This window comes from Orbilia oligospora (assembly GCF_000225545.1).
Source record: "Orbilia oligospora ATCC 24927 unplaced genomic scaffold scaffold00004, whole genome shotgun sequence".
Classification (NCBI taxonomy): Eukaryota; Fungi; Ascomycota; class Orbiliomycetes; order Orbiliales; family Orbiliaceae; genus Orbilia; species Orbilia oligospora.
In genome coordinates, this window is record NW_011645561.1 from 2,004,202 (window position 1) to 2,027,143 (window position 22,942).

General features: G+C 45.3%; 6 protein-coding genes across 6 annotated transcripts; 3 read left to right on the plus strand and 3 right to left on the minus strand.

The window, feature by feature from the left end:
* Nucleotides 1-872: 872 nt before the first annotated feature.
* On the plus strand, nt 873-3,190 carry AOL_s00004g587 (uncharacterized protein; the record flags this gene model as incomplete). The annotated part of the gene is made up of 4 exons (XM_011119236.1): nt 873-1,154; nt 1,264-1,530; nt 2,126-2,741; nt 2,805-3,190. 4 exons carry the CDS (start codon nt 873-875, stop codon nt 3,188-3,190), a joined length of 1,551 nt encoding a protein of 516 aa, XP_011117538.1.
* A 3,089-nt stretch (nt 3,191-6,279) lies between these two features.
* Nucleotides 6,280-7,694, minus strand: AOL_s00004g588 (uncharacterized protein; the record flags this gene model as incomplete). Its single annotated transcript, XM_011119237.1, has 3 exons — nt 6,280-6,687; nt 6,766-7,072; nt 7,171-7,694. The coding sequence occupies 3 exons, from the start codon at nt 7,692-7,694 to the stop codon at nt 6,280-6,282; spliced, it is 1,239 nt and encodes a 412-aa protein (XP_011117539.1).
* Nucleotides 7,695-8,683: 989 nt separating this feature from the next.
* On the plus strand, nt 8,684-8,934 carry AOL_s00004g589 (uncharacterized protein; the record flags this gene model as incomplete). The annotated part of the gene is made up of 2 exons (XM_011119238.1): nt 8,684-8,719; nt 8,785-8,934. 2 exons carry the CDS (start codon nt 8,684-8,686, stop codon nt 8,932-8,934), a joined length of 186 nt encoding a protein of 61 aa, XP_011117540.1.
* A 4,334-nt stretch (nt 8,935-13,268) lies between these two features.
* Nucleotides 13,269-13,856, plus strand: AOL_s00004g590 (uncharacterized protein; the record flags this gene model as incomplete). The annotated part of the gene is made up of 2 exons (XM_011119239.1): nt 13,269-13,525; nt 13,601-13,856. 2 exons carry the CDS (start codon nt 13,269-13,271, stop codon nt 13,854-13,856), a joined length of 513 nt encoding a protein of 170 aa, XP_011117541.1.
* Nucleotides 13,857-14,483: 627 nt separating this feature from the next.
* AOL_s00004g591 (uncharacterized protein) lies at nt 14,484-15,276 on the minus strand (the record flags this gene model as incomplete). Its single annotated transcript, XM_011119240.1, has 2 exons — nt 14,484-15,020; nt 15,100-15,276. The coding sequence occupies 2 exons, from the start codon at nt 15,274-15,276 to the stop codon at nt 14,484-14,486; spliced, it is 714 nt and encodes a 237-aa protein (XP_011117542.1).
* A 1,187-nt stretch (nt 15,277-16,463) lies between these two features.
* AOL_s00004g592 (uncharacterized protein) lies at nt 16,464-22,679 on the minus strand (the record flags this gene model as incomplete). The annotated part of the gene is made up of 4 exons (XM_011119241.1): nt 16,464-20,177; nt 20,289-21,417; nt 21,482-22,487; nt 22,595-22,679. 4 exons carry the CDS (start codon nt 22,677-22,679, stop codon nt 16,464-16,466), a joined length of 5,934 nt encoding a protein of 1,977 aa, XP_011117543.1.
* Between the last annotated feature and the right edge of the window lie 263 nt (nt 22,680-22,942).

Here is a 22,942-nt window from a genome sequence, read left to right on the forward strand (position 1 = left end):
TTATGACCCCGTCTTGGCCTGTCAGGCAATGCGTATTGTAGTAAGCTGGTATTTGGAGCAAGTACTCCTTGCCATTGCAATAGCTTTAGTAACCTTAACTTTAATGTTGGTGCCATCCCAGGTATCTCGAGTGTCATACAGTTGCAGAATAGGCAAACGGATACCCCGTCATCTCAGCGAATACATGACGCTTATATTTTTGCTTTTTTCGGGTTAAAAAAAATAGAATCGGCGCGGATTCCTTTCAAGTTCCCCTTCGAGTTCGATCGTCGGTGATGCAGGTCCCGTGTGGATCTCGCCATGGGGATCGAGAGAAATCGGGTGGCATGTGGCGCGTGTGCCGTGTGGCTAGACAAGTCGAACATGCAGTAACCGTATACGGGAATAATCCCTATTCGGGATGCAACACCCAGAATACCACGTTCGACGTTCACTTGAGCGTCTCAGTCTCGTAACCGGGTCCCTCTTTGCAGTTCATAAATGGTGACTCGTAATATATGTAGACTGTGATGTCTGAATCGGTGTCGTGGGCGGTTTGACTGTGGAGCTTGTGTTCTGGCAGAATATTTCGGTTGTGCTGCCACGCTCATTGATCCCGTCGCCGATAATTTCTGGTATATAAATTTTCCCAGGACAGAACATCCTCAGATTCTTCCTCCTCCTTACAACCAACCATCACCTCCTTCTTCTTTCCCCCTAAACCACATAGATCTCAACCACCAACCATCAGAACCAATCCATTACCACTTCCTCTGATCGTATCAATTCTTGATAGCATCATCATCCCATTGTTCCATTGATCCTCTTTCCTCAATCCATTCTCCAAGTCTCAGCATTGATAGCACGTCTCCTGACAAAAGTCCGTTGCAACTATGACCACTGAACAGATCCAGCAGCCACAGGCGCTTGCCACGAGGAGCTACGAGATGATCAGCTTCACCGGTACCTGCAACATTCGTGGCCGTCGAGGACAGCGCATCGACTTGATTGCTCGACGGGGTGACATCTTGGAGGTTATCTTCCCAACTCCATCTGGACGTCACATGGTTCGTTTCAGCATGAACAGCAAGTACGTTACTATTTACTGGGCTGAAAACACCGGATCAATGATCTTGTACGTCAATGACAAGAATTCTCCTTCCGGGTATCCAGAAGTAAGTGCAAGACCCCATTGCCTAGTTTGTATAGTGGTTGTTAGCTGTCGAACCGGCTTGAGTTTCGATTATTGAATAGATGAACTGATATGACTTCCCTTACCGCTAGGTTAACTTCCGTGCCGCCAGCAGTGAAACCTGGCTTCCTTTCTCTGACGACGAAAACATGCATACCGATCTCGCCCGACTCCTCGAAACCCAGTCCTTCGGAGCCAACAGGTTGATCGCACTATACTGGAACCGCTACAACAATCACTTCGATCACAAGCCTTTTCGTAAGGCCATCTGTCACACTAAATGGCAGAATGTCGCGTCGCTCGAGCTCCGTCGTAGGTGTCAACATATGATGGCGGATGCTGTAATGACCTTTGACCATGTAAGTGCGATGTCGTTTAGATTGTTCGTTTAAATTTGTTACACGAAGAGGGCTTCTGCTGGATTACGCATCCTCTGGCAGTTCGTTGCTGTCTATTGCGCTCCCCTTCGGATGTCGCTGCATTGGCCCTACGCTCTTCCCCCCATGGCAACCTGCGGCAAATAACGTCTCATTCAAACCCTCTGCGCTGAGCTGCCCTATAAAAGCCCCCCCTCCCCTCAATCCTCCCGCTCTGCTAGATCTTTGCTTTCATCCTGTTCATTCATCTCCCTCCAACATCATCACGGCTCTCTTTGCCCCCTTGATACTAGCTTCACTAGAAGCCCCACTTTTAGCATATTCACCTGTCAAATTGTTTTGCTCCACTGTGGGCTTCTTATATGCAATTGACGAGGTTGCTTGGTTGGTTCCCCCGCATAATCATGGCTTCAAACAACCAGAGCACGGGAGTATGCATCACAAGGAGCTCTATTTGTCTAATCCAGCCAATGGATTGACATTTTTTTCATTTCATTGCATCTTGACCCTTATCGTTACATCTTTTTTTTTATGAGACTTCAATGACTAATCTATCCATTTTTCCCATTCTAAACAGTACTTCAAGGGTCTCCCTGCTGCCGGAGCCGGTCCTTCTACCGCTCCTCGCACCGCCGCTGCTAGAGCCGGTGCCGCTAATACAGCCATTGCGAAAGCTCCCGTCGGTGCCACTACTGCTAAAGCTTCCACCGGTGCCACCATTCCCGCCACTGGTAACGCTCCTGGGGCCACTAATGCCCCAACTGGTACCAAAACTGTTGCTACTTCTACTGTTCCAGTCGGTAAAAACACTATGGTTACCACTAACGCTCCCACCACTGGGGCCAATACTGTCGCTGCTGCTCAATCTAGTGCCACCAATTCTGCTGGCCCGAGCACCTCATCAGCTACCATGCAAGATCCTCCACCAATGGAGCCAAAGTGCCCAGTAACCTGGTACCCGGTGACATTGGCGCACTTGATCAAGATCGAGTCTTGGGGAAATAGCGTCTCGTCCCCCATCACTCCTAAGGTCCCCGGGACCATTAGACCACCTGCGGTATTCCACTTCGACGACTCGGACCCGTTTGCCAGCACTCCAAGCGGGAACAAAGTTGACAGCGTCGCCGGAGCCTCGTCAATGGCTCCTCAAACTGTTTCGCCAGCTGCGACTATTAAGGGGACCGCAGCCCAAGGTAAGTTCTTAGGTCCAGATCCCAGCATCCGCTCTTTGCAACCCTGACGCTGACTTACAATAGGACAAGCTCGTGGACGAATTCCTGCTCCGCCACCATTGCCACCCCTCTCGCCAGAGCTCGTTGCCCGTCTTTCCGCCATTCCAAAGGAAACGAGGGCTGCCACTGTTGAGGCTACGGGGAGCATTTCGGACACCGAGAGTGTCGACGTCCGGACCCTTACGGACGAGCAGGTCCGCCACATCCTCGAGTGGCAGGAAGGGCTCGCCCGAGCCGAAGCCGAGGCCGAGGCCCCGCTTCCCGGCGCTTCCTCCGGGATGCTGATTGACTTCGGAGGCGACTCCGAAGTCTCGGCCCCCGAGGGAGAGGCCTGGGGCGGGCGTCTCTACGCCGAGGCGCAGGATGACGCCGCCTCCGAGCTTGCTGGTCTGGAGTTCCGCACTTTCTAGGCGGATACCGGGCAATCACAACCCCATTGAAGAGGGCCTGGGGACCCCTTTACTATTTTCTCACTGCCGCCCTTGGTTCTCAAACAAGAATAAAATTACGAGGCAAGGTGAGTTCTTTCTCAGGTCTATACGCTCCCAAACCAAAATCTGATTACTAACGATTAAAACCTAGGGGGCATATTGATTCTAAAAACGTTTTCTTCCTTTTTTTTTTTTTTTTGTTTTGTTTTGTTTTTTTTCATTCCTGTTTTTCCTCTAGCTCTAATTCCTTTTAATAACTATTAACAAGCTCAGTCTAAGGAATTTAATGTTTTTTTTTCGTTAACACTGCTCTCAGGCTAAGGACTAGGCTCCTCGTATTCTCGACCTCGTAGACAATTGTGACATTGTGAACGTGTTGCTGTGAACAAAATCCAACGGATGACTCAGCAGAATAAGCTTAGCATCATCATGTTGAGAACTATCGCCGGCGGTCGCCATGTACCGTTGTTACCTACTAATTAAGTATCTGGTAAGTAATCCGAAAGAAAAACTTATACTAAAGTATCGGTTCGTATAATTCCTCAAAACCTTCCGCGGAGTCCCAATCGATACATGCAATCAAACGTACTAACTTTTAGTAAACGACATTGTGATCAGGTGTATACTATGTACTATTATCAAAATACACTAAAGTTAAACGGTTAGAAAACGGGAAAGTTTACGATATTATTCGGTATGAAAGGGAAGTATCATCTATAGACAGTGCCGACTTAGATCCAGGTATAAAGACCAGTAGAGTCTCTAGTATATTCGAATTGATCAAAAGTTGCAAACATGTTTTGAAGGTTCAACTTTGCACTTGTAATGCAAAAACCCGGTCATATGATCATCTGACCAAATCTCAAAAGATGTTTTCGGTAGAGAACATGGCGAGCAAGGGTATCTCTCATCCATGCTCTGTACTTAAGTAGGTTATTTTCAATCCAAAAAAAAAAGATGAGTCAAACATAGAAAAAAATGGGTAAATTCCGTTGAACATCATGAAAAGGAACGGGAGTGTACCTGGTACCTGATGATGTTGGATTTCCTAAAATATTTCTTCTACGAAAAAAAAATCCTTTCTTCGCTTCCCGGATTTTGAATATTTGATTCCTGTTTTTTTCTTTTCTTCTGACAGTGTAGGTAGCTCAAGCTATAGCAGATGCATGCGGGCTTTTGTAGAGTTGCATTCTGCAGCACAATTACATATACATTTACATATACATATACATCATGTACGCTAACGTGCACGATTCTGCACATCGCTTGGACTCCATCGTTTCTGTCAATGGTCAGATGGTTACCTTGGGATCTCACGCAGGAAGAGGAGTAAAAAATAAAATAAAATAGAATACAATTTTGTTGAGATGCGGGGCCGAACTTCTGAAGAGAGGGGTTAATTAACTAGGTAGATAGTAGCGCTTAAACGATATCGATATCATATCAAGATAAGTTTTTTTTGTTTTATACGCTATCGAGGTTATGATACCATACATGGTCTTCGCAGCGATATCGATAACTAGCTTGAAATTAAGACTAACGCTACTGGCTAGCCACTAGCTAAGCTGCTTAGCTAGGTTGTTCGGGAAGCTCCTTATTCGAAAAAGGATAGACAGTACTACTCTCTCTATCGTTGCGCGATATCCGATTACCTAAACCATAGGTCCTCGTCCTAACTTCTCGTACTTAGCTCAAAGTTACTGCGAGCACGGGTACACGGGTTCCTGTATAGTCTCTAGCCTCTCGAACCAGACAGATGTCAAACCTAGCAACCCTCCCATCAGCGAGGCCACACCAATTCAACTTCCTTTGTTAGCTGTTAGCATAGTATATAGGTAGAGAAATTGAAGAAACAAGTGGAAAACGAAAAAAGAAGTCGTCAGCAGTTTTGAGGTTTCTGAACCTGTAAGCAGATGAACCTATCACAAGGGGTGGTATTGTCCGAATCGAGCTACAGGGTGTGAAGCTTACCCCATGCTCACCCCACCCTACACCCCTGGCCATGATCACAAGCTAAAATTGGAGCTAAAAAAGATGTCATTCTGTGAGTAAGTCGACCCATCTGCAATGGCAAGGCATTCTGGAGAAGGGGGGGGGGGGTTAATTTTTTTGAATTGAAGGTCATTGCACCTCTTCGAAACTTCCTCCAAAAAAAAGCAGGGAAATTGCAGTAACTTTCGGGGAATAAAATATATCCGTTCATTAAAAATGTAAGGGAAGTAAAAGTCAAAGTAAAAATAAAAGTAAAAATCAAAGAGTGATGATTGAGGCCATTATCAGGGTAATACAAAAGGGGTCCCCAAATATATACTTTCGAAGGAACATTTGAGAATTCAGAAAACAGAAGAGGTCAAGCAGAAATATTTGCCATAGAAGGTCGAAAAAGTCAAGAACGATCTAACAAAGGAAACAAAAGAAAATATATGAGGAAACAGCCAGTGCTCATGTTGATATTGTGTGACTTAAATCTCAAAAAAACTCCTCAAAGACTCCTGAATATGTATCTTGAACGCCGTACGTATCTTCATCATGACGAGAGGAAAAGCAAGCAACCTCCAAAAAGCTAGCTACATGAATCGCCAATAAAAAGGATTGAGGAAAAGTAAATTACCGTATCGCTTCAAAAACGCCAGCGTATCTAGTGGTAAAGCGAGAATAGCAAAAAAAAAAAGCAGATATCCGACAGGGCAGGTGTAAATCAATTAACTTGGACCGGAAACGCCATGCACAAATGGAAAGGACAGGCTGAAGGGAACTGGGAGACTGGGAGACTGGGCGTTAATACAGAATAGAAATAGAAAGGAATGAGAAAGACAAAAGAAATGAGAAAGGAGAGCAGCTAATATTTGCTGTGCATGTGTCGCTGGACGGATATGATTAGATTCGAGTTGCCTCGAGTCAAAGTCTTAATATTTCGTATAAGCAGCCGTAGTAAGGGGTCGTAGAAAGCCGTTATCAATCGTAAGGTGCGCATGTTCCGGAAATAGGACTGCAGAATTCGATAATGACAGGATCGTATGAAGGTACGGTGGTGTAGGTCGCTTATTCAGGAATCATAGAATTTTATCTTAGTAGAGGTAGAGTTCATCAAGTTTAAGTCGTACGCCCCAGCGCTCGAGGACCGTGATTCGGTCCTTGAGATATCCAGGGACTTCGATTTTCCACCATTTCGAGCCACGGCCACTCCAAACGCCGTCTGAGTTCAACCTTTTGTCGCCCTTGCGTTTAGATGGCGGATTACTAGAGTACGCAACACATCTGACGAGGGAATCCGAAACAGAGACGTATTCTTCGTTCTTGCCCAAGGACCCAAAAGTGAGGGTCTGAAGCCTTTCCGGGACCTTTGGAAGGAAATGAACGAGATCTGCCCAAGTACTTTCCGGTGGAATGTTAGCGGTGCGGCTGGGGTTCATATTAACGTGCAGCCGAAGATGTTTCAATCTCCGCAGTGGGAAGAAGAATGAAACGGTCCGCTCCTGTGTACAGGAATGTAAATTAGCGCCCTATGTCAGGTACGAGGAATTTAAATTTAAACGGGGAAAGCTTATTCTTACCAGTCCGTCGGAGTTCCACTGGGAATGGAATGAAACCGGGCTTTCGATGGTGATGTCTTCGAGCTTTGGAAAGTTGTTGGCGATATATTTGCACATGCGAGAATCGACACTCATGGTGTCTCCGATGTGCAGCCGTTTGAGACTGTAAGGATCTATTTTGAAATGCTGTAGAATGTCCAAGTCTGTACCATAGTTGGATACAAGCTCGAAGCTGATAGGTGAGAAGTTGTACTTCATTACCCAGGTACGAAACCTCTTTGGCATTTGAACCCGCAAATGGTGAATGTGCTTTGTGAGAGCCGGGTCCCTTGAAAGCAAGATAATAAATCGTATTAGTCGGTCAAAGTTCTTGTGTGACAAAGAAAAGCTAAAGGCTAAAAAACAAAGGGAGCTAAACCGACTTACTCTATAAGAGTTTCCCTGACGAGGGCTTCGTTCTGAGGGTGTATCTCCAAGCGCTCGTATAAGAGCGGTGTGACAATCCAGTGGAACCGCTTGGAAACGAGTGCAAGACAAAGCAGAGTATGTCTGCCGTATATCATCTGGCTCCGGCCCTTACGATCGTAATGGAGGGAATCATGACTAGCATATCGAAATATCTTTGCCAATACATCGTCGGGTAAGGCCTTCATTGTTCTCCTTGTCCTCCTACGAACAAACTGCGAGCCGCTTGAAGATTTCCCTTGGCTTTTCGAATGGCGTAAACTTGGAGCTTGGTATTGGTGCGATGATGATGAGCTGTAAATGTTATTGTTGTACTGTGAAGAGGTGGCATATGATGAACTGTTGTAGGTAGAAGGTTGCGCCTGCGACGGATACTGTGCGCCATAGACATGTACATGACTACTGGTGCTGGGAACCTTATGTCGTACTTGTGCACCATACGCCGTCGCTGGAACGTAACTTGCGTCCCACGGTCTCTCCAACATATCCGACGAAGTTTCCCAAATAACAGTTCAGTCCCCGGCGGTACGGTCTTTAGTACGATGCAATATTGTGAACAAGGTATGCTTGATGCGGGTCCAGCTGGGAATGTGTTGGGGATGAGGTCGAAGTCGAAGTCGAAGTCGGAACGTCAAGGTGAACTCAAACCCCGCCTATTGTGGTCGATATTTCTGCTACGCAAAAACCTCAAGAAGCATCAAGAGAGACAAAAGGGTCTTTATAAAAAACGAGCAGCCTGGTATATATCCTGAAACGTCTTGTCCCACAAAGCGGCTCGGGGTTCGGGAATGTAGCTCTGAAACGTGAACGACGATGTTTCTTTATAGCAGCGCTGCTGTTGGTCTGTTAAAAGCGGATGGCTGACGAATAGAACAGCGTTCCTGGTCCGATTCCAACAAATGGTGCGACGACAATACGAACAAACAAGACGGAGAATAATGATACTGGTAATCAGAAGAAGATGAAGAAGAAGATGAATATTCAAACAAATTATGTTCAGATGAAATATGCAAAAGAAGGAAAGAAGGGCGCCGGGCAAGGCCTTGGGATATATAATAAAAGCAAGGTACCGTTTTCACGAGTTATCCCATGCGACCCAGCCCGTTTTTTTAGAGACTCTTTCCTTCTGTCGGGCAGTCCTGCGCGGCGGGATGGGTGGATGTAGTCAAGTTTGGTATGGCTTTTTTCTTCTTTCACGACTCCTGTCTGGGTTCACTGACTGAAATCGACACAAACCAGGTGCGCCTGCAAATGAGGGCGATGGAAGAGAGAGGGAAGAAAAAAGACCTGATGGCCAGTCACTTGTGAGGCACCGGAGCTAAATCAGGTCGCACACCACCCCTCTAGCCGGCTTAAGGAGGGTGGGTTCTTTTCTGGTTCCTTCCTACAAGGTCGTTGATTAATTCTTTTTTTTTGTCCGACCCCACCATGCATATGCAGTCAGTCTATCACACTCTCCGTCCGAACCTTCGTCATGTTCCAAAGTGTCGGACTGTGGTGGAGGGGTTCGGTATGGCTTAAGCTATGGCGTTTTTCTGGCTTCTGATACCAATTCCTGGGGTACTATGATCGCAGAAACGACACCAGTCGAATGCTTGGGAACAGGAAGACGACGCAGAGGAGGGGGGGAAACAGGAGGAGGAAGAGGAGGAGCTGAAGGCGAAGACTCAACAGCGGAAGGGTGGACAGAGACAAACACCCCGAAAAGCAAAAGAGCAGGCGTGAGCAGGCGAAGCAGGGCCGACTCGATAAAAGAGGAACTTGCGAACTGGAAACCGAATTCTCAACAAACTAGGCGGGGGGGGAGGGGTAACAGCTAGGATGTGAGATGTGGGTTTTGAGGGCATACGGAAAGCGCAAGGGTGGTATTACGATATACTACTACATAAGCCCTCGCAGGCCAATTTGTGATAGTTTGAATTCGAAGGGATCTCGTATGAACTCATACGTATATTATCCTATATCCAGTTATCCCCTAAGGACTTTTGGGAACCAAGTTTCTAGGAATACTACTATGCATGGCACTAACTAACTATCGCGTCGGTATCTTTCGTAAAAAGTTTTCTTGAGAAACAGAGTGCTGCACTTTTTTTTTTTTTTTTTTTCCTTTCTCGCAAACAATTGACCGGGGTATGTTCATGCGATCGAGGAAGAGGAGAAAAGAGCGCTCGCCCCGGTCGCAGCGGAACTCTGGTGACAAGATACTCTTGGACGATTATGTAGAGACGGGACAGAAGTGGAGTCTTCAGGCAGATTCCCACGGTCTAGTTCGACAGGATACACTGATATTAACATACGAAAGTATATTAACTTACAGGCCGGCGTACTTCCTGTATATGCACCCAGTCGATCGCACATTAAGCGATCCCGTCCGTTGCATCTTCCCTCACCAGACGGGAATCTTGAAAAGAAAAGAAAAGAAAAGAAAAAGGTCAAAAGGCGCAGCTAGTTTTCGCAAAAACACACCCCCCTCAAGCCTTAGCTGGACAGGCCCTTGCTTTTGAGTATTTTAGTAATATATGAAGTATGGACGGGGCACACACGTTCTCTGTTAGAGTTCGGTAATACAATATTATAGCTCCGGCCGTTGCGGTCGTCGCGGATAAGCAGGATGTCTCGATTAGGCATAATCCTCTTACAAATTCGATCCTTCCGGCCGTTCAGAGAGGAGAAGAAGGTAAAAAGCGAAGAAGGATGAATCGAATCAATCATATTTAGGAATATTAATATTAATAAGTTCCGTACCTGAAGGCGACGGTCATCTGCATCGGCAGCGGGAAGTTCTGCGCATCTTTCCTGAGCTGATCTGAGACCAAGCTTATACCACCACAGTAGGAAAGGTCATTGCTAGGAATTGGAAGGAACAATCCGCCGCAGCAAATGAGAAGTCAGAGTCGTTCAGGTCCCTGTCGAAATGTGGGCGGCTAACCAGAAGCCGTAGACGAATCAGATACCAAAAGTCCTCCAAGCTCCAGTAGCGTCCAAAGAAGCCTTCAACTCGCTAAACCGAACTCGAAGAACCAGTGGATACCGTGTACGGGAAGGAACCACCATAACCAGTCCATAGGAAAGCCTGTAAACCCTCGGGTAAGGAAGCACTTCTCGCATGGGCCGGACGAGCTAGCCTACGGGTATGCTGATTATCTACCGACCGCACCATTGCCTGCCAGTAATTATGCAAGACGAGCTCGAGGCTTATGACCTATTGCATGGGATTCTGAGAGAAAGGAGGAGGGCGTTCGGCGTGCCCAATAAAATGCCTTTGGGCGAACAGCCTTGCTTTTGCAAATTTGGGTAATTAAGCTAGTATTCGAAGCGGACTCTCTCCTACCGTGTATGTCAGCAAGTACAAAGTAATTACATATGTAAGTACTTAGTAGATCTCATCAGCAGGTTCAGTGCAAATTGTAGTCACTGACATCAAGCTTGCACGGGGCGCGCCATTTAAAAAAGTGTGTTCGCACTGGTGTTTTGATTCTTTCCACTCTCATCACGTTACCTATTAATTAATTTAATCCTAATCTGACTTAAATCGTCTACGGCTTCAAGGCAGCAGGCCTATTGCAGGGCGCACAGGGCACCTTCGCCTTGAATTCGAATTTCCTTCATCTTTCAAACACTTGAAAAAAAAAAAAAAAAAAAAAAAAAACTCTCTGGGCATCGGGGCCCAACGGATTGATCATAATTGTGTTTGATACTATGGGGATGCCTGGTCGCGGTCGGCTGACCTTTTCCATCGAACCAGCGACTGTCGAGAGATTGGCTGGAATGAAGGTCTACTGGGGAAGCTGAACCTGGTCGCCTGCACTGTGACGTAATGTCGCAGACCATAGCTTTTAAAGCTTTCTCTTTTTTGCTCTTCCTCCCTTCCTCCCTCCCTTTTTTTAACAAAAGTTTCCTTCCCAGGCCATGTCCGGATTGTGCGCTCGAAATTCGACTGGCCTGGTCCTGACAGGAACTCGGTACACCTTCTTCTGTGGGGAACCTGTGCGTAATCATAGACATTAATAATATTATTATGAGTTCTTCATTAATATTTGCTATTGAGACCACCACTTGCAGATAGCTAATGCACTTACTTGCATGAGAACTGTCGAAGTGTGCGATATTAATTCAATTTAATTCAACGAACAGAGGTAACTTTAATTTCATTTTTTGTAGAAAATATGAATGATCGGAAACGTATTGGTCCGGAGCTGGAGATATTCATCAATTGATGAATCTCTTGATATTAACACACTTCGGTCGACCAATAGTTAGGCTGGTTAGAACCTCGTTTGGGCTTCAGCTAGTTGCAATTAATGAAGTAGTCTCACGAATCGGATTAGTTAGCGGACACACCCGAAATCTTCACAGGTACATATACTTAAGCATATACACGATACCTTACAGCCACGAGCTGACAAGTACTTGACAGTACTTTACATGGCCCGATATGCCGGCTGTGAGCCATTGTTCGTAGAACCTCCCGCAACATTAAGTAAATGCAGCTGGCTGTCGTAGCGATAGTTACTATTGTAACCTCTCGCTAGCCTTAATTGTCTTAAGACTAAATATAGTCAGAATGCGTTGACTTCGAATACGAGAATCGGATATACTTCTAGATACCCACAGGCCAGTGCTTACGAGGTATACATAAGCAGATAGTAGCTGAGGATGGATCATGGGTAGCTGGGACTATAGTACTATTGTCAGCAACATATCGCCGTTGTCGCTCATAAATTCCTAGTTACTTACTTAAGTAATTAATTATAATCCTTTCCGTTTCCCGTTAACGCGTTTCCCGTTTAACTTGATAGATTAATACTAATCCAAGCTGTCCGGGGACGTGTCCGTGTAAGTAGTGCTCAGTATGTTGCCCTGTTGGATGTTTGACGCAAACCTGACATCAGTTCTAAGTCTCACCCCACTATCGACGGTTAACATGATCTCCGGTCTCTTGGCACATGGTGGCAGGTGGGCACGAGGAAGCTTATAACAACCAAAGTTTTTTTTGCGCAAAGTTGCTTGCAGAACGTCGAATTTACCGTGGAAGGGCTGTAAAAGCCAGTTGTAGAGGTTTCGAGGTGGCTAAATGATTTAACTTTGGAGCATATGAGGCTAAGCCAAGGTTTCGAATCTTCCCTTCAAGTTCCTTCTGGTTCGAAGTTTCGAAATTTAGTCCATCGACGATCGATGCATCGACAGCCTTTGACTCTGGTGTATACTACCTACAAGAAGAGGTCATACTCTAGTCTCCCCGCTTAATCTGTTTCTTGGTTGTACCGAACCAACCCGCAGATATCGAAGGGCCTGTAGTCGACTAGCCTGGGTCAAATCTTTGACTCTGAGGTTGGCCACATGAACTATTTATCAGCGTCCTGGTCTATCAACATTAACGCTAAATCGCCACGTGCGATGGGCTGGCTGCAGGCGTCTGGTACCAACGCTATCGATATCCACAACCTCACGGCTCACCACTAAATTAAAATATCGAATCCACCGAATCCATCGCTAAATCTGCACGAGGACATAATTTAAGGGTCCTTTGGGGGTGTATCAGAAGTATACGTTCATAGAAAACAGCGGTACTATATACTACCATTCTTTTTTTAACAAAAAGCCAAGAAACGTCAAAAGAACGGCACTGGACCTCGAGACCATACCATACCAACGAGTCCCGTGTCTCAAAAGCTTGATCCCGTCTTCTGCTATCCAAGTGCATTAATGGTGTCTTCGAGATATAATCATCTCGTCGAGTCATCCTGATGAAAATCGCATCTTAGTAAGTTTTCTCTTTCGCTTTTCGCAACTTCGACGTTTAAAGTCAAGCGACGACCTCAGTTGGCGCACTGGGTTTCGATTTGTCATTTTTCCTTGGTATTCGTCGGCCTGAATGAGTCGCTTGCGACGGAGAGAAAGATGACAGAGATTATAGCGTATATACTACCCTTCCTCACTGATGTTTCGGTTCGCTTGTGAATGCTTTTTTTTTTTTTTTTTTTTTGCTGGTTTAAAGTTTTACTTTGCGACTCCAACATTTCGATGGACTCGCAACTTCATCTAGCGATATATTCAATATGGGCTTAGACGCTAATACAAAGTTTATATTACTCAGCCTAGGCGTCGTGCTCGGGATCGGTCTGACGGTCTTAATGGCCCGGGCATTTTATATCAATTACACTCTGTCAAAAGCCCGAAGGATGACGACTCAAACTATCCAACAGGGCGTGGCTAGAGAGGTTTCAATGCAAGAACGGCGGTATCGAGGTCGCAGGGTGGCAAGGAGTGGTCGTGCGCGAGGAGACTATTACGATTTGGAGTCCGGACTACGAGAGTAAGTTTCTAATTATTTGCACAATACAGCTTAAGATCATTTTGAGGATTTTGTGGCTAAAATTCTTTCTCATAGGCCTCCTCCAGTCCATCTTTCTCGTGATTACGAGGACCCATTGCCGCTCTATGAACTGCCTCCAGAATATTCAGCTATTGCGAAACCAGGACAGCGAACTGTGCCTTCAGAAGATCCAGTTCCCTATGATCAAATCGATTTACATCACAGTCCGAGCATTGCATCTTCGTCGTCAACTTCATCCGCATCTTCATCCCGACATTCAGCAACAATTATCCCCGAACAGCCTCCTTTCTACTCTGTGGCAATTAGATGATATAAAATCCACTTGCATATCTTCGCCATATCATACCATAGCCAACCGTGATTAATAACGGATTGGTTACCTTTTTCTTTTTACCACATACCCAAGATCGATATACTACCCATTTCATAATATAATCATAATCCGGCTGGGCGATTAAAAAGCCCTTAACACTCGCTTACCAGGAAATTTTCCTTTTGTTGGCGTTCTAACTGGCGTTATAGAGGCGTTCGGGGCTGGGTGCTTTTGGGATTTCGATACTTTTGGTGTCTATGTCTGGGTACAAGACAATGCTTTAGGGAGGATATTTTGGCTTTTCTATATATTAGGTCGAATACGCGAAACTCCTCTATCAGGTTGAATTACTCATGTTGGATTCTTATATATACCCCGAGTCTTGGTATTAAGTTTTATTCCATGTGCTATTTCACATAATAGGAACCGGTTATTGATAGGTATCATAAATAATAATTTCATTTCATACTGTGCACCATAAATTATCCCAATAATATTCATTAAGAAGCAATAAGTTACCAACCATGGCTACGCACCTCGCTGTATATGAAACTAGTGTGCTCCTCCAAAAACTTACATGTCACATCAAAGCTCCAAAACCCCCCTCTTAACATAATACAGATTTCAAAGACCATCAATCTCAGTTCCGATATCCGAAAGCATTAACTGCTTTACCACCTCCACTGCTTTCTCTACAACTTCATCTTGAGAAAGATTGTCAGTCCAGATAACCGTACAATCGTTTTCAAGATCTCCACCATCCCCATCAGATCCTTCGAATCCCTCTTCTCCATCTAGCTCCAAAGTTCTCGGAACCTCAGCGGTAACGATTTGAGACCGTACCATATTCTTCTTCATAAAATGGTTATTCCGTTCCTCAATCCTTCTAAGCAGCTCCTCCTCGGACGCAGTCAGGAAAATGAAATGCAAAATAGCAGTTTCTAGCCCAGAGAGCTGCGAACGTAGGAGGTCTCTGTATTTTCTTTTCAAGGCGGAACATGTAGTTATACATGCCGGACGACACTGTCTTTCGCCGCCAAGTTCATGTGGAGGTGAAGTAGGAGGTTTAGAGGTATCCACTGATACCGAAGCCACGGTTTTGAGCCAGTCCCATCGATCATCGTCTGTGAGAGGATGGCCTTGGCTCATCTTATCGATGTTCTGAGTAGGATATATCGATCCTCAGTCAGCTTTGTTCTTCAAGGCAGAAAAACTAAGAAACTGCTACGAAGTAGCTCACCTCTTGAGGGTGTAAATCATCACCTTCGACCATTGGGAGGCCAAACGTCTCAGCTATCGCTTGAGCGACGGTAGATTTTCCAGTTGCGGAAGGCCCCGCGATGATAAAAATATGTGGTAGCTGGTGCGAATCTGCAACAGGCGAGATATCGCCTTCGGTCTCATCAAGTGATGCCATGATCCCCAAAAAATTGATTTGTAGTAGTTTCAAGAAATGGTAAAGAGGTACCGAATGGAGACTACAAATATATGTGGCTAAGGGAGCTGCTAACTGAGGAAGCGAATGAGGAAGCTCCTAGACGGTTACCGAATATCGAATATGTCTTACACGAACCACCTACATCAGAACCCACGATCGAGTTTTTTTGCAACAAGGAAGATTTATCAAAAACCCCCCAGCACTTCCCTTGTCTGTATTAGATATATTAATTGTTATAGCGGAGGCTTACTCCGTTCTATAAAGTCACGGGGAATGCGGGGAACCCGCGTTTTCATGTTTCCTGCTTTTGTTAAAAAAAAAATAAGACGAAGAGAGAGGAAAAAGACGCAAGTTGGAAAAAAGGACCAAAGGATGATCAGAAAAAAAAAAAAAAAAACTTGCGACGGAATTAGATTGATTTATTCTTTTTCAGCCGGCCGATAGACAGGAGTCGAATCAGGAGTGCAGGGGGAGTGGAGATGGGACGAATAGAATGTACGAGGACAGTAAGCAAGCTCGACAATATATTGCTCACGAAATCGGACATGTGGTCGTGAGACCCCACCATGCAGCTAAACTTTCTTTTTAGTCGATGTATTTCGGTGTATCTTCCACATGCTCGCCGTCAATATATAATACTTATAGTAGGTAGACGGTGTTTGCTATGTCAGAGCCATGTCATGCACCCCGGATCATCAGGGCCGGAAAGGAATAATTGGGAGCGAGGACGTCATAGGTTCCTCCGGCTGGGCTGTCCGAGGGGTCGAACGATGCATGGTTGTTCCTTCTAAAAATTTAGGCTAGCAAGCAATGACAACCTGGGAAGCCATGCTACTTGTAGAATCACCGCAAAAAAATACAACAGACTTCTGTTTAATTTTGTGTTGACAGGGTTGGAGTCGACCTGAGTAGTATGTTGTATGTTGTAATGTAATGAGGGAGATCTATAGATCTAAAGCTTTAAAGATGCAGCCATCAATGATTGGAATGGGACGATTCAATATTTTATAGAGCATCAAATTACATGACAACAGCTTAATTTATTAGATCTACGTGGTTCATCGGCGGAGTCCTCTAAAGTGGACAGTGCGTCTAACCTACAGGTTCAATTATAAAATTTAAAAAGGGTTTGACCAGGACACAGCTGGAGCTCGATCAAGGGCCTTTCATTTTTTCCTTGAATACCCGCCATCACCTGAGCGATATTTATCGAACACCTGTTCCAACTGTCTACTCAGATCTAGGTCTTCTTCCCATGCTACATTTGAAGTTTCCTTGCTAGGTAGTACCACGGCTCGGATTTGTAATTTTGGGCGTCGGCTAGCAAAGGTGATATAATTGGCTGGTGTGTTACCGGCTTTATCTTTTAAATTAAAGTCTGCGCCGAAATTCCAGAGAACATGCAGGGTCTCTGCAATTTGTATGGGATCTAAGATAGTGCGGATAGCTATATGGGCGGCGGTATATTCTTGATCACACTGTCTTTCGTTCGGGTCAACCCGGCAGACGTTTAAAAGCAATTGCATTGTTGATCGGCTTTCAAGTGCGTAGCTCAGGGCATTGCGGCCTCGCTTGTCTTTAGCATGCATATCGGCCCCTTCCAACCAAAGAAACCCAAGTATCTCGTCGTTATGATACTTTGCAGCAATGTGTATAGGACTAGAGCCATATGCCATGGGGCTGCTGATATATTTCCGATACTCTTTCGCAAGCATCTTCATCTTTCGACGTTTGCATAGAAACGAGAATAACGAATGGGAAGAGCTACCAAATTTAATAGCTGCTATGAGTTCTGGTGTTGTCTCCTGTTGCCTCCATTTTGCGCCATTGTAAATTAATGCTTCTGCCGCCAACGTATTCGAGTCCTCAATCGCAATAGAAAGGGCAGTTTTCCCGTTCCTATCTACGTCGTTAACATCGATTCCGTATAGGCAGAGAATCCGTATCCAGCTTAGGTCTGTGGGTTTATATGAGAGTGCAAAGTGTAGAATTGGTCGCTTAGCCCCCTTGGGAAGATTGATCTCTACGCCAAAAGCCACAAGCGTGGCAAAAACCTCTGGCGATTTACACATAATCGCAAGGTGGAGGAGAGATTGCTCGTCTTCTAATTCTTCCGGGGTGGGAGCAACCTCCATCTTAGGGCTAAGAAAAAGATTTAAACATTCTAGAAGATCGATATCACTCCCCCATGGCTCAGGCCCTATATCAAAACTATCGTTGAACGAAATTGTTTCCCACCGGTACCCATGGTTTTTCCGAGTGACAGCTACAATTCGAAGAAATAGGGATAACGGAGTCAGACCGGATCCTTGGAAAGCTTTGTTGGTTTGAATTCCAGCATCGACAAGGATTTTAACAATATCGAGTCTGCCCCCGTAGAATGCTAGATGGAGCGCTCTTTCAAGCTGTTCCTTGTGGGAATTTAATTTCATGTATTTCAAGAGTCGTTCACAAGCATACCCACACCCTGTACCCGCGGCATAAACTAAAAGATCATGATAAACCTTTTCGTCTAAAGCTGAAGCGGCAGCACTCGGATCGTTTCTTTTGAGTAGCCTGAGAACCAGATCGATACAATCCTCAAACCCCCTAGTTGACCGTTTGCTAAAACCCTGGCTTATATCTGCCGGCGCCTCAGGGAGCATAAGTTTTATTTCGTTGGCATAAGGTTTAAAGTATAAATTTGTCAAGGATTTCTCTGTTTCGTTGAGCCTAGATATCATAAAGTCCTTGAGCATGGTAGATAATAATATTCCCCCCGCCTTGGCATCTGGTACTAGATCGCGTAGAGACCTTCCGTTATTATCGATTCGTTTGAATATCCACATAAGGTTCGTATAGGGGAGATCGGAGGCCATCGCGGTCAACACGAGTGTCCAGTCGGGCAGTTCTAAGCGCTCTTTGTTTGCATCATGTTTGTAAAAAATGATATCCAGGCCCTCCAGGCCTAGGGTGCTGAATAAAGTTAAAATCTGCATGAAAGTTCGTCCTCTCCCATCTTTTGCTAGAATATTAGCGCCTCGCTCGAGGAGTAGTTTGATTGTATTGACTCTTCCATGAGCTGCAGCAGCTAAAAGTGGAGTATATCCGGTCACTAGATCGTGCACTTCGATATCGACACCATTTTCAAGCAGCAGCTTGACATAAAGTGTTCGGTCATGTTCCGCAGCCAATAGTATTGGAGAATTATTCATACTCTGCGAAACGAACCGCTTTTTGTCGTGTTCAAGCAGCACTTTGCCAACTTGACAGCTGCCATATGCTGCTGCTGTTTGGAAAGCGGAACAATTTCGTTCATCGACCACATGGGGTTGAAAGCCATAGGCGATAATAACCTTTGCTAACTCCGGGAGGTCATGTGTGCACGCAAGATGAAGAAGCGATTGCCCGTGGTTCTTCCCTGCATCTGGTTTTGGTTCTTCAAAGTACCGCTGCCGATTTTTAAGCATAGCCTCGAATGCCTGTATCGCAAAGAGCTCATTGCCGGTAATGATAGCGGTTTCCACTGGGCAATTTCCTTGACCATCTTGGATGAATAACAGCGAGAGAAGGTTTAACTTTGAAGAAACCACAAACTCAAGTGTTTTTTTCATCCCATACCGAGCAGCGTGGTGCAAAAATGTGTTTTTCCCTTCAGGCCCGTCACATATCGATGGAACACCATAGAAGAAAAGAAGGGTTATGATGTCAGTGTGGCCGCCACGGGCAGCTAGGTAGAGGGGTTGAGACTCAAAATCCCCGTCAAGCCTAGGATCGATTCCGCCGCTTAGGATCAAATGTACAATCTCAATAGCACCATTCTTACAGGCCATTCTAAGGCTAGGGTTGAAGAACTTCTGTAAGTAGTTGAGTCCTGATGGAGCTAGTGCCTCTTCTAGTGGTTTTGCTTTATTCCCACCCAGCGCAGAAAGCATTAGGTCGATAACGGCACCATGTCGACTTTTGACAGCAGCGGAGGCCGCCACTTTTAGGGCCATTACTAAGCTATCAGTTGATAAGATAGATTTAGAGAATGCGTCCGTGAGCTTTGCCATGCATAAGGCTACTAGTTTTGGATTTCCCAAATCAGCAGCGGCGTTAAGCACTTGTATTACGTATACTGATTCGAAATTGACTTTGGTTTCGTTAGTCTCAGAGTAGTCTCGTTCCCAGACGCTGGTCTCAGAGCTAGCACGGGTTTCAGTAATCTCAGATCCAAAGGAGGGCTCGGGTTTGATGAAATCCTCAAATGACTCCCTAGGGTCTTCCGCACAGACTAGCCTCTGAAGTGCTTCGGGGTATCCTTGATATTTATTAACTGTGGGAAACTTTGTCGAGGAGGGAATTGCGGTTATAGAGTCTTTTTTCGGTAAAAGCTCCCCATTCCAGGCAAGCTCTATAGCTATGGTTTTAGGGTCGTCTTGTGGTAGAGTTGCAGGCACAGTGGCCCGGGAGGCGTTTGGTCTGAGAAAAGCAGAATTTAGAGACATCTCCCGAGCAAGAGAGGACTGACTCCCAAAAGCTTCCTGGAAGTGCTTCGTCCAGTTTGAACAAGTTCTATACCAATATTCCCCATTACGATCGCCTTCGTCTTGAAATCCGATTTCATGATATATCTCGCCTTCAATGGAGCGGCAAATTTGAGATACGAGCAAATGTGCCAACTTTGACCACTTATGTTCATCGCCAAAGACTAAGTGGCAACACTGAAGAAACCCGAAAAGAGTATCACCAACATAAAGCCAATGGTTATTCTCCCGAAATCTCCTAACTGCATAAATGACAGTACGGAAGACTTCTTCTATGGAGACTTGAGGCTGAATAGCCGTCGACTCGGCCACTTTTGCGTCCTGTATTACTTGGAAAAATGCATCGAATACTCGTAGGAGGTTCCTATTCTTCTGTAAGGTAGGAACAAGTACCATGAGATGTTCTTCTCAGGTCCCATCTGTGCCGCTTCTTTGTAGGATTTCGGTCATTGCATCCAAGTGGCTGTTCTCCATCCGGATTACGGGGCCAGACATCTCAGACGAAGAGACTATACGAGCCCATCTTGTTTGCTCTTTCAAATATTTTATCTTCGCAAATAATTGATTTAAGCAGCAAGTTAGGATATGTCTTGCATGAAGGCTATGAAGATCCATAGTGGTTTTACAAGCCAGGTGCTCCTCTGCCCTATCGGTGCCAACATATCCAAACACTCGGCTCTCGGGAAGATAAAGCCCCAGTTTTTCAAGGCCGTCCAAACCATTTTCTAGCTTAAGACATGGGGTCTTGTAGCTAATAAACATCTCATAGTCGAGGATATTGAGCTCCGATCGAGGTCCTAGGAGGATCAAGCTCTCACGTGCACCACTGGACTCGGAATTTGCTTCGTTTTCTTTTTGGCCAGAAGCCCACAATTTAAGAACTGCTTTGATCGCTGCCTGATCAATTTCCCAATCGAACCCGGTGCTGTTGCTTGGGCTCATGTGGCCTCTTTCCATTTTAATCTTGATGACACCCATTTTTGGTTCTCCAAGCTGTCCCCCTTTGGAAATATAAGTAACAGGGATTCGGAATTCGAACGACGTTTCGTTTTTGGCTTCCTCTCTTAGTACTATGTCGGAATGATGAAGGTACTGGACGACGCCTTGGATCGCACGAATGAGGGACTCTGCTCTTTTATTCATGGCCGTATTTTCCGGTGGCCACTGAGAAATTTCCTGGAGCTTGCGCATCGCATCGACGGTTCCGAGGCCGAGGTCCCCTCCAAATTCTTCAATTGAGCTACGCGGGGTATCTATCAAATTTCTGACACGCCAATTCGTACAGCTAGTTATAATCTTTGCTGCCGACTCGTGTACGTCGGTATTGCAAAGCTTTTTAGTCTCTGGTTTGTCACTGATAGGTCTCCTGATCATAACCCGAAGGGCTGTTGCGATTGCTATGGCCCCTAGTTGGACTAAACTCGCTGAGTAGTTCATGCCTCTCAATCCGGTAAATTGGAGGACGAAACCCATAATAGAGATGAAAGATCCAATGATCGTCCAAAAGCTTTGAGTCTTAAAACCGTTGTTTAAATTCGAATAGACCACCTTTCGTCTTTTTTCTGGATGATAGAGGCAGTAGCTATCGAACTGCTGGTCTGCAACTACCTGGCTATGTTGGATCCAAGCTAGTCTTAATCGGAAGCGTTGAGAACCATCTGATATCCCTAAAATACCAAATGTGCTCCTTTGATTTCCATTGGACCACCATAGCACATATAAACATTCCCATTATAACAAGAAATGTTCCAGCCACATTGAGAGGGCACGCATAACTTGGTGGTAGGTTCCCTCCTTTCGTAAAGCCTCGATTAAGTGGGGAGAGGTATGTGATTGCGATTTGAAATGCGACCACACCCAGTTGTAAAACAGTGGTTATAAGGGCAACGAATGCCAGTTCAACTTTAGAAGTTGGATCGCCCAGAAGATTTAGGGAAATATTAGGCGGTTTTGTTGGGGGTAGAACAGTGGGTTCTGACCTTTCCGCGTCTTCAAGGGATAGAAGTTTAGCCTCTGGGTATTGAGATTGGTAGATGAACCCATTTTCTCGAGCCTCTCGAGCACTGAAAAAGGTACCCACCAGGTTTTTTGGTACTATTTCCTTCAGATTTTCTTGTTTCATACGCCATCCTTTAAACCTCGATGTCCCGAAGCTTAGGCGTTTCAATTCAAAGCTGGTCTCGTGCCCAGGCGTCACAAAAAGACGTCTTTCAAAACTATCTTTGAATATCCGCATTAATTTGTTGATGCGCGATTGGGTCCTCGCGCTCGCCCTATCGGATGTTTCTCTGGGACTTGTCTCGTCACCACACACTTGAACCTGTGAGTCTGAACCCACTTTTTCCAACCAAAATATCTCTGTGAATTTGGGCTGGCCAAATAATCGAACAACCCTCTTGCCATTCCAAAGCTCGCAGACATCCTCAGATGTGCTAGACATGACCTCTAGCTCGGCATCACGCTCAACTTCTCGAGCCCTTCCTATGGCAGCTCTTAGCCAGGCCGGTCCCGCAACTCGGATAGCCGATACTATAGCTGTGATTATTCCGAGAGGGGCCATAGCGAAAATGACACAATCAAGCCATGATAATGACTGGCTAAGATACTGTTTTGCAACCTGCTCACCGAATAGTGCGAGAAGCGGTGCGAGGTCGCTGAAAAGATTATTACTGAACTCATCGCCTTAATATAATATAATACTATTGTTAGCAACCAACGTGCAACGTTACGAAAGGGAGGGCGCAAGTAAAAAAGATACAGGGTTGGTTAGGCATTTAATCATTTCTTACCATCATCAGCCCGTATAGTACATGCATGGTAACACACGATAACCAAGAACCACCTAGCGATATGAGAACAAACTTCTGAATCCATGGTTGGTAAAATTATTGAGAAATATTGTAATTGTACGATTAAATTGAAGAAGACATGTTAGCCCCAGCGGAGAAACAGAACAAGAAACGAGCCTAGCCGTAGAATATATACCTACCGTTAATTGAGTCCAAGGATGGAATATCACAATCTTCTACGTATAAAAGGTGGATCCTGGAGTTGCGTCGGCGACACGCTGTTTCAAAATCAGTACCTTCAATCGGATGAACAGACATCTTCTCAGCCGTAAGAAGTATATATTACCC